General features: G+C 45.2%; 1 protein-coding gene and 1 long non-coding RNA gene across 2 annotated transcripts in view; one reads left to right on the forward strand and one right to left on the reverse strand.

Annotated features, from left to right (window-relative positions):
• LOC102136195 (uncharacterized) overlaps window positions 1-15,840 on the forward strand; it is a 76,472-nt gene that overhangs the window by 38,864 nt on the left and 21,768 nt on the right. The window lies entirely within an intron of this gene.
• The window catches only part of LOC102140761 (uncharacterized), a 153,704-nt gene continuing 146,677 nt past the window's right edge, over window positions 8,814-15,840 (reverse strand). Inside the window, exon 67 of the mRNA XM_045382987.3 lies at window positions 8,814-9,497. Within this exon, the coding sequence (XP_045238922.2) occupies window positions 9,493-9,497 (5 nt within the window). The 3' untranslated portion in view covers window positions 8,814-9,492. The remainder of the gene's footprint in view (window positions 9,498-15,840) is intronic.

The raw sequence follows: 15,840 nt of genomic DNA on the forward strand, positions 1-15,840 counted from the left end.
CTTAATTTGCAGGGATCAGCACAAAATGAAAATCAGTAATTTTCAGAAATTAAGATGTTAACAGCAGAGCATTCAAGCAAGCATTGGGGACCCTTCTGAGCACAGGGCCCTGGCTGTATAGTTTGTACACAGCCCAGGTCTGGACAGAGTGCAAGACAGACAGCTGGCTTGCAGCATGTGAGTGAACTGAGTCACCCTGCCCTTTGTGGGAGTTGATGTGCATTTTTTCTAGGCTGTTGGTCTGGCAGGGCTGATGACGTGAGCGGGGCTTGCCGTGGTCTGGACTGAATGTGATACACTGCGACAAGTTGAAGGGAAGGGGATTGGAGTAGGGTGCTCCAGGCAGCATCATCTCTGTACAACAGGAACTCCCTGAGTTTGGACACATGACTTGATCACCTGTCACAAGGTTCAAAGTGAAACCCAGAAGGCCAGGCAATGATGCATTGAAACTGTTAGTACTCAAGTTTAATGGCATTTTCCAATACCATTAAAAACTTTTGACCAGGTGCGGTGGCTCACGTCTATAATCCCAGCACTTTGGGAGGCCGAGGCGGGCAGATCATGAGGTCAGGAGATCTAGACCATCCTGGCTAACATGGTGAAACCCCGTCTCTACTAAAAATACAAAAAATTAGCCAGGCATGGTGGCGGGCACCTGTAGTCCTAGCTACTTGGGAGGCTGAGGCAGGAGAATGGTGTGAACCTGGGAGGTGGAGCTTGCAGTGAGCCGAGATCGTGCCACTGCACTCCAGCCTGGGTGACACAGCAAGAATCTGTCTCAAAAAACAAAACAAACAAACAAACCAAAAACAAAACAACCAACTTTTTTATAGATATGATGTCTTGGTGTGTTGGCCAGGCTGATCTTCAACTCTTGGTCTCAAGTGATCCTCCTGCCTCGGCCTCCCAAGTTGTTGGGATTACAGTCATGAGCCACTGTGCCTGGCCTCCAACACGATTTTTAAAATTTTGATATATCTATGATTTTGGATTATACCTGTTTTGTTACTTCCGTTACAGAAAACTGACCTGGCTGGGTGCCGTGGCTCATGCCTGTAATCCCAGCACTTTGGGAGGCCGAGGTGGGCGGATCACTTGAGATCGGGAGTTTTAGACCATCCCGGCCAACATGGTGAAACCCCGTCTATACTAAAAATAAAAAATTAGCCAGGCATGGTGGCGGGTGCCTGTAATCCCAGCTACTCAGAGGCTGAGGCAGGAGAATCACTAGCCGTGATACAGAGATTACAGTGAGCTGAGATCGTGCCACTGCACTCCAGTGCACTCCAGTCTGGGCCACAGAACAAGACTCTGTCTCCAAAAAAAACAAAAACAAAAACAAAAAAAAAACACTGAACTTACTAACCATGAGTGTACAAGGAGAAACCAAATCAGGGTGAAATAATTTGTGCCTTGTTTTCTTTGCCTTTGACTTTCAGCCTCATGCATTCCTGCAAACGCTTTGCACTTGGCAAACCTTATGAAGACCTTAACTTTTCTGTTTTAAGTGAGATTTCCAAGTGAATTTAAGTTGTGTGGCAAAGGACACTCCCTTTACTGGAGAGCAATTGGTATCTGAAGAGAATGAGGTAGAGGTTGCTAAGGAAACCCCTGTTTGCAATGTTTGGTTTACATAAATTATTGAGGAATAAGAAGAATAAGTTTATTCTTTCTTCCAGATGGTAAACTGGAAGGGAAACATGTTAGTGGGTAAAGTGAGTCATGGGCCATGGGACGCTCAGATGGAACAGGGCTGTGGGATGCCTCTCTCTCTCTCTTTTCACTTGGGACCCCTTTCTAATTTACCTACCAAGCCTCAAAAGACAAAGCCCTCTTATCTGTTTAGGCAGGAACAGATACAGTTCCTCTGGGTGGATGGGTAGGGGAGGGAAGGAGGAAGTTTGCGGAAACTGAAAGAGAACTTTTTTGGGGGGAGAGGGAGAAATCTCTAATTACAAAACCAAAATATCATTTGTAATGCCTTCCTTCTCTTACTAGTCTTAAGAAATTGATATGTAATTCACATACCACAAAATGCAGCACTTTAAAGTGTGCCATTCTCTGGTGGTTTTTTTTTGTTTTTGAGATGGAGTCTCACTCTGTCACCCAGGCTGGAGTGCAATGGCGCGATCTTGGCTCACTGCAACCTGCGCCTCCTGGATTCAAGCCATTCTTCTGCCTCAGGCTCCTGAGTAGCTGGGGTTACAGGCACCCACCATCATGCCTGGCTAAGTTTTGTATTTTTTGTAGAGATGAGGTTTCACCATGTTGGGCAGGCTGGTCTTGAACTCCTGACCTCAGGTGATCTGCCTGCCTCGGCCTCCCAAAGTGCTGGGATTACAGGCGTGAACCACTGTGCTTGGCCTTTCCCTGGTGTTTAGTGTATTCACACAGTGGTACAACCATCACCACTAGCTATTTCGAGAACACTTCATCACCCTAAAAGAAATGCCATACCCGTTAGCAGTCAACCCCACAATCCTCCCATCCCCCTCAGCTCTTGTAATCACTAACGTACTTTCTGTCTATACGGATTTGTCTGCTTTGGACTTTTCGTTCCAATGTAATCGTGCAATATGTAGCATTTCGTGTCTGGCTTTTGGCACTCGGCATGGTGGGTTTTTAACATTTTTGTTGTTGTTGTTTTGAGACAGTCTCGCTCAGTCACCCAGGCTGGAGTGCAGTGGCACTATTTTGGCTCACTGCAACCTGTGCCACTCTGGTTCAGGCGATTCTCCTGCCTCAACCTCCCAAGTAGCTAGGATTACAAGCACCTGCCACCATGCCCAGCTAATATTTGTATTTTTAATAGAAATGGGGTTTCACCGTGTTGGCCAGGCTGGTCTTGAACTCCTGGCCTCAAGTGATCCACCTGCCTCAGCCTTCCAAAGTGCTGGGATTACAGGCGTGAACCACCACACCTGGCTCAGCCTGGTGTTTTCAGTATCCATTCATGTTACGGCCTGTATCTGTACTTCATCCCTTTTTATGACTGACTCCTTTTAATGACATAATATTCCATCATATGGATAGACCGCATTTGGTTTCTCCACTCATTGGTGGATATCCGGGCTTTTGGTTGTTTTTCCTAATTTTTGGCAAAAGGGACTTGTTGACACCTAATGGAACTGCAGGAGTCCCAGAGCTGGGCCTTGGTTTTGGGGAAGACTTAACCCAGAAGTTAGGGAAAGGTTAGCACAGTATTTGATGTTCCTCATGAAAAACGCCATTTTCTGTGGTGGTAGTTGTTGTTATTGATAGAGATGAGGTCTCACTGTGTTGTCCAGGATGGTCTCAAACTCCTGAGCTCAAGTGGTCTGCCCACCTCAGACTCCCAAAGTGTTGGGATTGCAGGAGTGAGCCGCTGCAGCAACCCCATTTTCTGAGTTTTTAATTGTTTCATCAAAAAAGTAGGAAGCCCTCATATTATCTGTTTATCTGATGTTAATAGAGCTTTTTTAGAATTAATGTTTACATAGATATCTTTTTTCATCCTGTTTTCATCTTATGATGTTTTTGTATGTAAAGTGTGCCTCTTCTACACGTTATATGGGTGGGTCATGTTTTTGTTTGTGTTCTTTTAAATTTAGTCTCACTAGCTCACTTCCACTTGGAGTGTTTAAGTTCACTTTCGTTCAATGGAATTTCTCATGTACGCTATTTGTTTGTGTGTGTGTGTGTGTTTTTTTTTTTTTGGACAGAGTCATGCTCTGTCACCCAGGCTGGAGTGTGCATTGGCATGATCTCGGCTCACTGCAACCTCCGCACCCCTCCCCCGGTCCCAGGTTCAAGTGATTCTCCCACCTCAGCCTTCGACTAGCTGGGATTGCAGGTGCGCGGCACTGCGCCTGGCTAATTTTTTAAAAATATTTTTGGTAGGGAGCCAGCGTGCCCAGCCTATTTCTCTCATCTTTGTTTCTTGTGCCTCCTTTCCTGCCTTCTTTTGGATTAATGGAGGGATTCTTCACATTTCCTTTCATCTCTGTTGACTTTTGGCTACATCTTTTTTGCTGTATGTTTTTAGTTATATATGTTTTCTGTAGCGATTGTTCTAGGGATTACAACAGACACCCTGACTTTTCACAGTGCACCTGCTGTGCTTATGACACCATTTGTGCAATAAGGCAGTCAAAAGGAATGAAGCACAGACATGGGCCACACATGGCTGAGCGTCAAACTTTATGCCAGGTCCAAGCAGCCAATCACAAAGGCCCACATATTGTATGATTCCATTTATATGAAATGTCCAGAATGGGAAAATCCAGAGAGACAGGGAGCAGATTACTGCTTACCCAGTGCTGGGGAGGAAGAAAGAATTGGGAGGGGTGATGACTAAGGATAACAGAGTTCCTTGCTGGGGAAATGAAAATGTTTGAAAATCAATTGAATTGTGGTGATGGATGCACCGTTCTGTAAGTATACAAAGAGCCACTTATTTTTATCTATCTATCTATCTATCTATCTATCTATCTATCTATCTATCTATCTATCTATCTACTTACCTACCTATGTATGTATGTATCTATCTATCTATCTATCTATCTATCTATCTGTCTGTCTGTCTGTCTGTCTGTCTAGGAGACAGTCTCATTCTGTTGCCCAGGCTGGAGTGCAGTGGCACGATCTTGGCTCACTGTAACCTCTGCCTCCTGGGTTCAAGAGATTCTCCTGCCTCAGCCTCCCAAGTAGCTGGGATGACAGGCACCCGCTACCACACCCAGCTAATTTTTTTGTACTTTTAGTAGAGATGGGGTTTCACCATGTTGGTCAGGCTCGTCTCAAACTCCTGACCTCAGGTGATCCACCTGCCTTGGCCTACCAAAGTGGTGGGATTACAGACGTGAGCCACCGTGTCCAGCCCCATAAGATAGATTTATATTCACCTTTTAAGAAACTGCCAAAATGTCTTTTGGAGTGGCCATGCTGCCATGTTCTCCCCAGCGTGGATGAAGGCTCCATTTCCACACACCCCCGCTTGATATTGATGCGACATCTTTTTAATGTTGAACATTTCTGGATAACACATGCAGCGTGGCTTTCTTTTGCATTCAAAGTGTTTCATATCCCTCGGCAGCATTTGAAAGATTTCTTCATATGGATTGTGTGTGTATATTTTTGCACATTTATTTCTGAGAGTTTTGTTTTTTGGGAGTGTGCTGTTGCAAATGGGATGTTTTCTTTTTCTTTTTTTTTTTTTTTGAGACGGAGTCTCGCTCTGTCACCCAGGCTGGAGTGTTGTGGCCGGATCTCAGCTCACTGCAAGCTCCGCCTCCCGGGTTCCCGCCATTCTCCTGTCTCAGCCTCCCGAGTAGCCGGGACTACAGGCGCCCGCCACCTCGCCAGGCTAGTTTTTTTTTGTATTTTTTAGTAGAGACGGGGTTTCACCGTGTTAGCCAGGATGGTCTCGATCTCCTGACCTCGTGATCCGCCCGTCTCGGCCTCCCAAAGTGCTGGGATTCCAGGCTTGAGCCACCGCGCCCGGCCTGCAAACGGGATGTTTTCTTCTGTTAACTTTTCTAACTGCTTTGTTTGTACATAGGAAGACTGTTTCAGGCCAGGCTTGGTGGCTCACACCTATAATCCTAGCACTTTGGGAGACTGAGGCAGAAGGACTGCTCGAGCCCAGGGGTTTGAGACCAGCCTGGGCATCATAGTAAGACCTCGTCTCTATTTTTTTTTTTTTTTTGAGACAGGGTCTTTCTCTGTCGCCCAGGCTGAAGTGCAGTAGTGCACTCCGGTTCACTGCAACCTCCATGTCCTGGGTTCAAGCAATTCTCGTGCCTTGGCCTTCAATTCAATACTCGTGCCTCTGGTATTACAGGTATGTGCCACCACACCCGGGTAATTTTTGTATTATTACTAGAGATGGGGTTTTGCCATGTTGGCCAGGCTGGTATCAAACTCCTGGCCTCAAGCAATCCGCCTCCCTTGGCCTCCCAAAGCGCTGGGATTACAGGTGTGAGCTGTGCACGGCCCCATCTCTATATTTTAAAAATTAAGAAAAAGGAAGGCTGCTTAGTATGTTACTTTTGTACCTAACTCCTTAGCAAAATCTGCCTCCTTTTTAAGAGTAAATATAATTATTTCACCTCCTGCTTTTTTCTTAAATGTCTTACTTTCCTTCTTGCCTAGTTTCATCAGCTAAGGCCTCCAAAATAATTGTGGCAACAGAGGGCATTCTTTTGTTCCGCAGGTTAATGGAAGCTTCCATTGCTTCCATCCCCTACAAATGATGCTGGGCTTTGGCTTGATAGGTGTGTGTCTGGGTGTAATTTCCTTTGTCGTGTGTAATTTAAGGAAGTATCCCTCTTTCTAATTTGATAAGTTTTTAAAATAAGTTTTGTAGTAAATTTTGTCAAATGCCTTTTCAACATCTACGATGATTGATTTTTCTTATAGCATATTAATATAAATGAAATTAGGCCGGGTATGGTGGCTCACGCCTGTAATCTTAGCACTTTGGGAGGCTGAGGCGGGCAGATCACAAGATCAGGAGATCGAGACCATCCTGGCTAATGTGGTGAAACCCTGTCTCTACTAAAAATACAAACAATTAGCCAGGCGTGGTGGCAGGCGCCTGTAGTCCCAGCTACTCGGGAGACTGAGGCAGGAGAATGGAGTGAACCCAGGAGGTGGAACTTGCAGTGAGCCTGGATCGTACCACTGTACTCCAGCCGGAGCAACAGAGCGAGACTCCATCTCAAAAAAAAAAAAAAAAAAAAAATATATATATATATATATATATATATATAAATGAAATTAAAAGATGTTCTAATTTTGAGCCATCCTTGTCACACTGTACAAGTCTCACTTGGTTTGGATCACTTTTTTTTTTTTTTGAGATGGAGTCTCGCTCCGTCGCCCAGGCTGGAGTGCAGTGGCCGGATCTCAGCTCACTGCAAGCTCTGCTTTCCAGGTTCACGCCATTCTCCTGCTTCAGCCTCCCTAGTAGCTGGGACTACAGGTGCCCGCCACGATGCCTGGCTAATTTTTTTCTTTGTATTTTTTAGTAGAGATGGGGTTTCACGCTGTTAGCTAGGATGGTCTTGATCTCCTGATCTCGTGATCTGCCCGCCTTGACTTCCCAAAGTGCTGGGATTACAGGTGTGAGCCACTGTACCCAACCAGTTTTAGGTCACTTTTTTTTTAGGCCCCAGTGGGGTTTATTTGGTAATACTTTATTCTGGATTTTCTTACATTGATTTGTATGTAAACGTCTTACCTTGTTTTGTTTTAGAGATAGGGCCTTGCTCTGATGCCCAGGCTGGAGTGCAGTGGTATGATCATAGTTTATTGTAATTTCGAACTCCTGGGCTGAAGTGATCCTCCTGCCTCAGCCTCCTAGGTAGCTGGGACTATAGGCGCAAGCCACCACACCCGGCTAATGATGAAATTTTTTTAGAGACAGAGTCTTGCTCTGTTGTCCAGGCTGGAGTTCAGTGTACATTGTAGATATAAATATTTATTGGTTTTTTCGCTGGAATCATTCCCTCTCCCATCTGTTTCAAATTCATGCACAAGTACTCCACCCACACCCCCCAGTTGCAAAGTATTGATGTTGTCCAACCTGCCTTGAGAAGGGAGAACTGTTTCCCTCTTTGTATGTCTGCTGGCGTCCAGGCTGCTGCTGTGTTTTTGGTAAATACTTGACCCACAGAGTGTGGGAGGCAGGCAGGGAAGGCTTCTGCTTTTCCTTTCTGGACCAGAAATCATGGATCCATCAAGCATATTGAGAAACCAACAGGTCAGGTGGCTGCACACGCTAGTTGGCATCTGACTCTAAATTGCTCAGGGGCCCCTGCATACCAGTGATTTGCTTTGCTTTTATTGCAAAAGCAGAAGTGGGGGTTGACTGAGCTTGGGCAGCCTTGGGAGGCAGACAAGCCTGCATCAGCGCCATCCTGGCCGTTTGTAGGTTGTATGACCTTGGGGGAATCTTCTCAACTCTGTGAGCCTTTGTGTCTTCTCTCATTAAGTAGGGATCATCCATTCCTCATTGGACTATTGTAAGGCCTAAGATCAAACTTGTAAGGCCTAAGATCAAACATCTTTTTTTTTTTTTGAGATGGAGTCTCGCTCTGTCACCTGGCTGGAGTGCAGTGGCGCGATCTCAGCTCACTGCATTCTCCGCCTCCCAGGTTAAAGCAATTCTTGGCCTCAGCCTCATGGGCAGCTGGGATTACAGGCGCCTGCCACCACGCCCAGCTAATTTATTTATTTATTTTTTTTGTATTTTTAGTAGCGACGACGTTTCACCATCTTGGCCACGCTGGTCTTGAACTCCCGACCGTGTGATCCACCCGCCTCGGCCTCCCAAAGTGCTGAGCCACCATGCCTGGTCCCCAGATCAAACATCTTTCAAGGCACTTGGAGAAGTGCCTGGGCTCCAGGGTCTTTAGGCTGTAACCATAGCAAAACACTTAAATCACAGCTGCTCTCCCTTCTCTCTTCTCTCCAGTGTGGCAATGTGGAGGACCGACCTTCTCGTTCCCATTCACCCTGGAGTTCTTTCTTGTAAACTTCATCTGGCACCTGCTGCGCTGTGCAGGGATTCATTGCAGGGGGAGGGGAAAGGGAAGGGGGGGAGTAGGGCAGAGGTCAGGGATGGTCAAGTCTGGCCTTCAGCTTGCCTCAGTCCCCATGGCTGATGCCTTGCCCTTTACTCTGGAATCTGGACCCTACAAGCTCCTACCAAAGGCTCAGTGCAGAGAGGGCTCCAGGGCACCCCCTATCGGTGAGCAGATTCTGTAGCCGCCCACACCTCCCCATCTCGAGTGGATGATCAGCCCCAGTAATCCAGAGACACATTCTTGGATTCTGCCAGCTTTATTTTTCAGTTGAAAACTCAAAGGAAAAAGTTATATCCCAAAAGAAAGTAAAAAACTTCCAATGCTGTAGCCTGGGGGCCTGACTGACTTCACAGGTACCCCTACCAAAGTGGAGGCCCTCCCCAGAGCCTCCTAAAGCATTCCGTCCCAGTGTGTCTACCCCAGAGAGAAAAGCTCCCTCCCTAGGCTTCTGATTAACGGGCTTGGGGCCATCAGTTCCCCTCCAGGAAGCTCCTGCCTCAGAAGACCCCTGGATCAGGCAGGGAAAACCAGTACCAAGCTGCTGAGGGCCTGGCTTCGTGTCCCCCACCACACAGTCAGTGTTCTGAAGCGGCTTCCCAGATGGCTGTTGAATAAGTGAGTAAATATCTTGGGCATGAACAGGGGCCACACTGTCTCCTGGTTTACAGTGGAGGTGTGGAGGAAGGGGGAGAATTACCCAGACCAGTGGGAGAGTTTCCCCCAGAAGTATTTTTGAGCCCAGTGGCAAAGAGCTCTTGTTTCCTGCGTTTGAAGCACGTGCAGTTCTGAGTTTCCCGGCATTCCATGCTGGTTATTCTCTCCCAGCCATGAATCTTGCCCTTGCCAAGGAACTGGAATTGGAGTACAAGGTGAAAGGGTTTGAAGTCTTTGGCAGCCTAATGCTGGCTTGGATGAAATCTCAAACTGTAAAGGAGAGAGAAGAGAAGTAAGACCAGGCTATGGGCCCTGGAGGAGAGGGGCCCCTGGCCCTCATTATTAATAGGACAACTCCCCATCTACTCCCATCCATCTCCCTCTCCCCTTTTTGTAAGAGCAGTGGGCATGGGTCAATGAGTCCCTATACCTGCAGGGCCTTTGCAGGCAGTGGTGCTAGGCCCAGCCTGCTGAGTTCCTTGGAAATTGAACAACCACCTGTGGAGGGCTCACTCTGTGTCAGGCTCTGCTGCCAGCACCCCGGACACAGAGAAGACCAAGACACGGTTCCTAGCCAAGGGGAGGGTGGAAGCTTAGCACACGATGATTTGAGAGCTCAGGATGCATCCAACCCACAGTGTGGGCTAAAGGGAGCTCACTATGTGGGTGAGATCTTCAGTACAGCATGCAGTGGAGGCCGTGACGCAGGGCTCCTGGCCCTAGAGGTGCTGCTCTGCTGTGTCACTGTCAAATGTGGTGGGCAAGGGCACAGACTGACACTCAGAGCTACCAGGTTAAGGAAGTGCCCTTCTATCCCTCATCTGCTAAGAGAACTGTTTAAAAGATGGGCTTTAATTTTTTTGAGATGGAGTCTCGCTCTGTCACCCAGGCTGGAGTACAGTGGCTCACTGCAACCTTTGCCTGCTGGGTTCAAGCAATTCTCCTGCCTCAGCCTCCTGAGGAGCACCTGCCACCACACCTGGCTAATTTTTATATTTTTAGTAGAGACGGGGTTGGGCCAGGCTGGTCTCAAACTTCTGACCTCAAGTGATCCGCCTGCCTTGGCCTCCCAAAGTGTTGGGATTACAGGAGCGAGCCACTGTGCCCAGCTTTTTATTTTTTTTCTGTCGCCGAGACTGGAGTGCAGAGGTACGATCTTAGCTCACTTCAACCTCTGCCTCCTGGGTTCAAGTGATTCTCCTGCCTCAGCCTCCCAAGTAGCTGGGATTACAGGCGTGTGCCACTATACCCGGTTAATTTTTATATTTTTAGTTGAGATGGGGGTTTCACCATGTTGGCCAGGCTGGTCTCGAACTCCTGACCTTGTGATCTGCCCGCCTCAGCCTCCCAAAGTGCTGGGATTACAGGTGTGAGCCACCTCACCTGGCCAGGAAGCACACTTCTATCCCTCATCTGCTAAGAGAACCGTTTAAAATATGGGGTTTAGGTGGCCTTTTCTGCCATCTCTTTCTACTACATTCTGGTTCTTTTTCAGATATATAATTTTCAGTAATTAGTCAATTAGCTGATTAGATAAATTAATTACTAAACTACACATTTAGTAATTAGTAATTTTAATAATTTCTAGTTCCCTGCTGAAATCTATAATCTGTGTCTAATAAGGCTACTATCTGAGTCCTGTGTGTCTGTGGCTATTGTCTGTCTGTGCTAGTTTTTACACTTAGAATTTTATCTCCTTATGTGTTTGGTTTTATAACTACGGTGTTCATATGTATAAAGTTTATCATCACATCACCACGCCTAGCACAGAGGTGCTCAATATACATTTCTAATGTAAAAAATGTTAAATGTGGTTAAATACATGTAAAATTCACCATAACCATTTTAAAGTACACAATTCAGTGTAAGTACATTCATATTTTTGTGCAACCAATCTCTGGAACTCACTAAATCCTGCCAAACTGAAACTTTATCCCCATTAAATAGCCCATTACTGCTCTCTCCCAGCTCCTGGCAGCCACCACTGTACTTTGTCTCTATGAAACTGGTTACTCTAGGTCCTTCAAATATGTTTTTGTGACTGGCTTGTTTCACTTTGTATAATGTCCTCAAGGTTCATCCATGTGGTAGCGTGTCAGAATTTCCTTCCTTTTTAAGGCTGAATCATAATTGACTGTATGGAGAGACCACATTTGTTTATCTGTCAGTGGACACTTGGGTTGCTGCTGTCTCTTGGCCGTTGTGAATAATGCTGCTATGAACATCGGTGTATAAATGTGTGAGACCCTTTGAATTTTAGGGGATACATACCCAGAAGTAGAATTACTGGATTGTACAGTAATTCTTTGTTTTGAGACAGAGTCTCACTCTGTCACCCAGGCTGCAATGCAGTGGTGCAATCTTGGCTCATTGCAACCCCCGCCTCCCGGGTTCAAGTGATTCTCATGCCTCAACCTCCCGAGTAGCTGGGATTACAGGCCCGCACCATCACGCTTGGCTAACTTTTGTATTGTTGTAGAGATGGGGTTTCACCATGTTGGCCAGGCTGGTGTCAAACTCCTGGCCTCAAGTGATTCGCCTGCCCCAGCCTCCCAAAGTGCTGGGATTACAGGTGTGAGCCACTGCACCTGGCCGATTTTTAACTTTTTGGTGAATTGCCATACTGTTTTTTCTATTTATTCTCCCAGTAAGAGTACACAAGGGTTCCAACCGCTCAACATCCTAACACGTGTTATTTTCTGTATTGTTTACAGCCATCCTAATGGGTCTGAGGTGGCAGCTCCATGGAGGCTTTGTGGTTTGTTTTTTTTTTTTTTGAGACAGAGTCTTGCTCTGTCACCAAGGCTGGAGTGCACTGGCAGGATCTCAGCTCACTGTAACCCCTGCCTCCTGGGTTTAAGCAATTCTCCTGCCCCAGCCTCTTGAGCAGCTGGGACTACAGGCGTACACCACTACTCCTGGCTAATTTTTGTATTTTTGCTAGAGACGTGGTGTCACCATGTTGGCCAGGCTGGTCTCGAACTCCTGACCTCAAGTGATCTGTCCACCTTGGCCTCCAAAAGCGCTGGGATTACAGGCATGAGCTGCTGTGCCCAGCCTCTCCATGTGGTTTTGATTTGAGTTCCCCTAATAATTAGTGATGTTGAGCATCTTTTTACGTGCTTATTGTCCATTTGCATATCTTATTTGGAGAAATGTCTATTCAAGTCCTTTGTACATTTTTGAACTGGGTTGGGTTTCTGTTGTTACACTGTGAGAGTGCTTTATGTATTCTAGATGGGAACTCCTTATCAGATACAATTTGCACATCTTTACTCCCATTCTGTAGGATGCCTTTTCACTCTGTTAATAGTATCCTTCGATGCAATCCAGTTTGTCTATTTTTCCTTTCGTTCATGTGCCTTTGGTGTCATATGTGTCATATCAAAGAAGTCATTGCCAAAAAGGAAGCCCTCCTACTGTGTTTTAAGAGTTATATAGTGGCCAGGCACAGTGGGTCACACCTGTAATCCCAGCACTTTGGGAGGCCAAGGCAGGTGGATCATGAGGTCAGGAGATCAAGACCATCCTGACTAATACGGTGAAACCCCGTCTCTACTAAAAAAATACAAAAAAAAATTAGGCAGGCGTGGTTGCGGGCACCTGTAGTCCCAGCTACTTAGGAGGCTGAGACAGGAGAATGTCGTGAACCAGGAAGCGGAGCTTGCAGTGAGCCGAGATCAAGCCACTGCACTGCAGCCTGGGCAAGTAAGCAAGACTCCGCCTCAAAAAAAAAAAAAAAAAAAAAAAAGTTGTATAGTTTCAGCTCTTAAAGTTAGGTCTTTAATCCATAGAGCTTTTCTTTTTTTTTTTCCAACATGGTATAAGGTAATGGTTTAACTTTGTTCTTTTGCATGTGGATATCTAGTTTTCCCAACGCCATTTGTTGAAAGACTGTCCTTTCCCCAATTCGATAGTCTTGGCATCCTTACTGAAATCACTTGACCATATGTGTAAGACTTTCTTTCTAGACTCTGTATTTCATTCCACTGGTCTATATGTGTGTCTTTATGCCAGTACCACACTTTTGACCACTGTAGCTTTTAACAGATTTTGAAATTTGGAAGTATAATGTGTCCAACTTTGTTCTTTGTTTTCAAGATTGTTTTGGCCATTTGGGGTCCCTTGAAATTGCATATAAACTTTAGGATGGATTTTTCTATAATTGAAGAAAAAATGCCACTGGGATTGCGATAGCAATTACATTAAACCTGTAGATCACTTTGAGTAGTATTGACATCTTAACGATACTAAGTCTTATAATCCTTAAATATTAGATGCCTTTACATTTGTTGCACAACCAGTCTCTGGGACTCTACATCCTGCCAAAGTCTGCCTCCTGGTTAAGTTTATTCTTACTTTATTTTATTTGATGCTATTGTAAACGGACTTAAAAAAAAAAAAAAGATGGTGTCTCACTATGTTGCCCAGGCTGGAGTACAGTGGCTATTCACAGGCATAATCATCATCAAAACTGATAGCGTCGACCTCTGAGGCTCAAGCAATCCTCCTGCCTCAACCTCCCAAGTAGCTGAGACTGTAGGCATGCACCACCATGCCCAGCAGGAATTGTTTTCTTAATTTCCCTCTTGGATTGTTGACTGTTAGTGTGTAGAAATTGCAACCGACTTTTGTATGTTGATTTCGTAATCCTGAAACTTTGACAAATTATTAGTTCTAACTTTTTTTTTCATGCAGTCTTCAGGATTTTCAACAAAGAAGATCACATCTGTTAACAGATAATTTTACTGCCTCTGTTCCAATTTGGATGCCTTTTCTTTTTCCTTTCTTTCTTAATAGCTCTGGCGAGGATTTCCAGCATTATGAAAGCAGGCATCATCGTTTTATTCCTCATCTTGGAAAACTTTCTTTCATCACTGAGTATGATGTTAGCTGAGGGTTGTTTATATGACCTTTATTATGCTGAGGTCATTTCTATTTCGAGTTTGTGTTTTTTAATCATGAAAAGGGTATTAAACTGTGTTAAATGTTTTTTCTGCACTAACTGAAATAGTGATGTGTTTAACAGAATGAAGGAATGTGTTATCTTACATTGATTTTTATATGGTAACCATCTTTGCATTCCAGGAATAAATCTCACTTGATCATGGTATATAATCCTTTTTATGATGCTGTCAAATTCTCCTTACGAGTATTTTGTTGAGAACTTTTGCATCTGTATTTATGAGGGATATTACTTTATTTTCCTCTGGTTCTTTGTCTACCTTTGGTATCAGTAATGCTGGCCTCACAGAATGCGTTTGGAGGTATTCTTTCCTAAGTGTTTTGTAAGAATATGAGCAGGATTGGTGTTGATTGTTCAAATGTTTGGTAATTCACCAGTGAAGCCATCTGATCTTGTGCTTTTCTTTCTTGCCAAGTTTTTGGTCACTGATTCAATCTCCTTGGTAGTTATATGTCTGTTTTTCTATCTTCTATTTATTTCTGCTCTAACTTTTATTATTTCCTTCTCCTATCTTTGGGTTTAGGCTGTTCTTTTTCTAATAACTTAAAGTAGAAGGTTAGGTTGTTGGTTTGAGAGCTTTTCCTTTTTCTTTGAGAGAGGGTCTTGCCATATTGCCCAAGCTCGTCTAAAACTCCTGGGTTCAAGCAATCTCCTGGCCTCGACCTTCCAAGTAGCTGGGATTATAGAACAGTGTCACTGTGCCTGGCTGCTGCTGCTTTTTTTTTTTTTTGTGGGTGAGGTGGGAGGTAGAGTCTAGCTGTGTCACCCAGGCTGGAGTGCAGTGGCACAATCTCAGCTCACTGCAACCTCTGGCTCCCGGGTTCAAGTGATTCTCCTGCCTCAGCCTCCCAAGTAGCTGGGATTACAGGCACCTGCCACCACGCCCAGCTACATTTTATATTTTTAGTAGAGATGAGGTTTCACCATGTCAGCCAGGCTGGTCTCAAACTCCTGACCTCAGGTCATTTGCCCACCTCGCCCTCTCAGAGTGCTGGGATTACAGGTGGAGGCACTGTGCTCAGCTGGCTTCTTTTTTAATGTAAGTGTGTACAGCTACAAATTTCCCTCATAGCACTGCTTTTGCTGCCTCCCGTAAGATGTGATGTTTTGTCTCAAGATACTTTCTAATTTTCCTTTTTTTCCTCTGATCCACTGGTTTTGTAGTATGTTGTTTACTTCCCACATATTTGTGGATATTTCAGTTTTCCTTCTATTATGATTTCAGTCATTTAAAATGTATTAAATCTTGCTTTGAAGCCTAACATACAATCTTTCCCCAAGAACATTCCATGTGTACTTTTGAAGAATGTGTATTCTGCTGCTGGGTGAAGTTATCTGTGTGGTAGGTCCAACTGGTGTATAGTATTATTCACGTACTTTGTTTCCTTCTTGATCTTCTGTCTGGATGTTTTATCCATTATTGAAAGTGAGGTATTGGGCCGGGTGCAGTGTCTCAGGCCTGTAATCCAAGCACTTTAGGAGGCCAAGATGGGTGGATCCCTTGAGGTCAGGAGTTCGAGACCAGCCTGGCCAACATGGTGAAACCCTGTCTCTACTAAAAATAGCCGGGGCTACTCAGAGGCACAAGAATCACTTGAACCCAGGAGGTGGAGGTTGCAGTGAGCCATTATCATGCCACTGCACTCC

The sequence above is a fragment of the Macaca fascicularis genome, chromosome 20 (assembly GCF_037993035.2).
Source record: "Macaca fascicularis isolate 582-1 chromosome 20, T2T-MFA8v1.1".
In the NCBI taxonomy this organism is placed as follows: domain Eukaryota; kingdom Metazoa; phylum Chordata; class Mammalia; order Primates; family Cercopithecidae; genus Macaca; species Macaca fascicularis.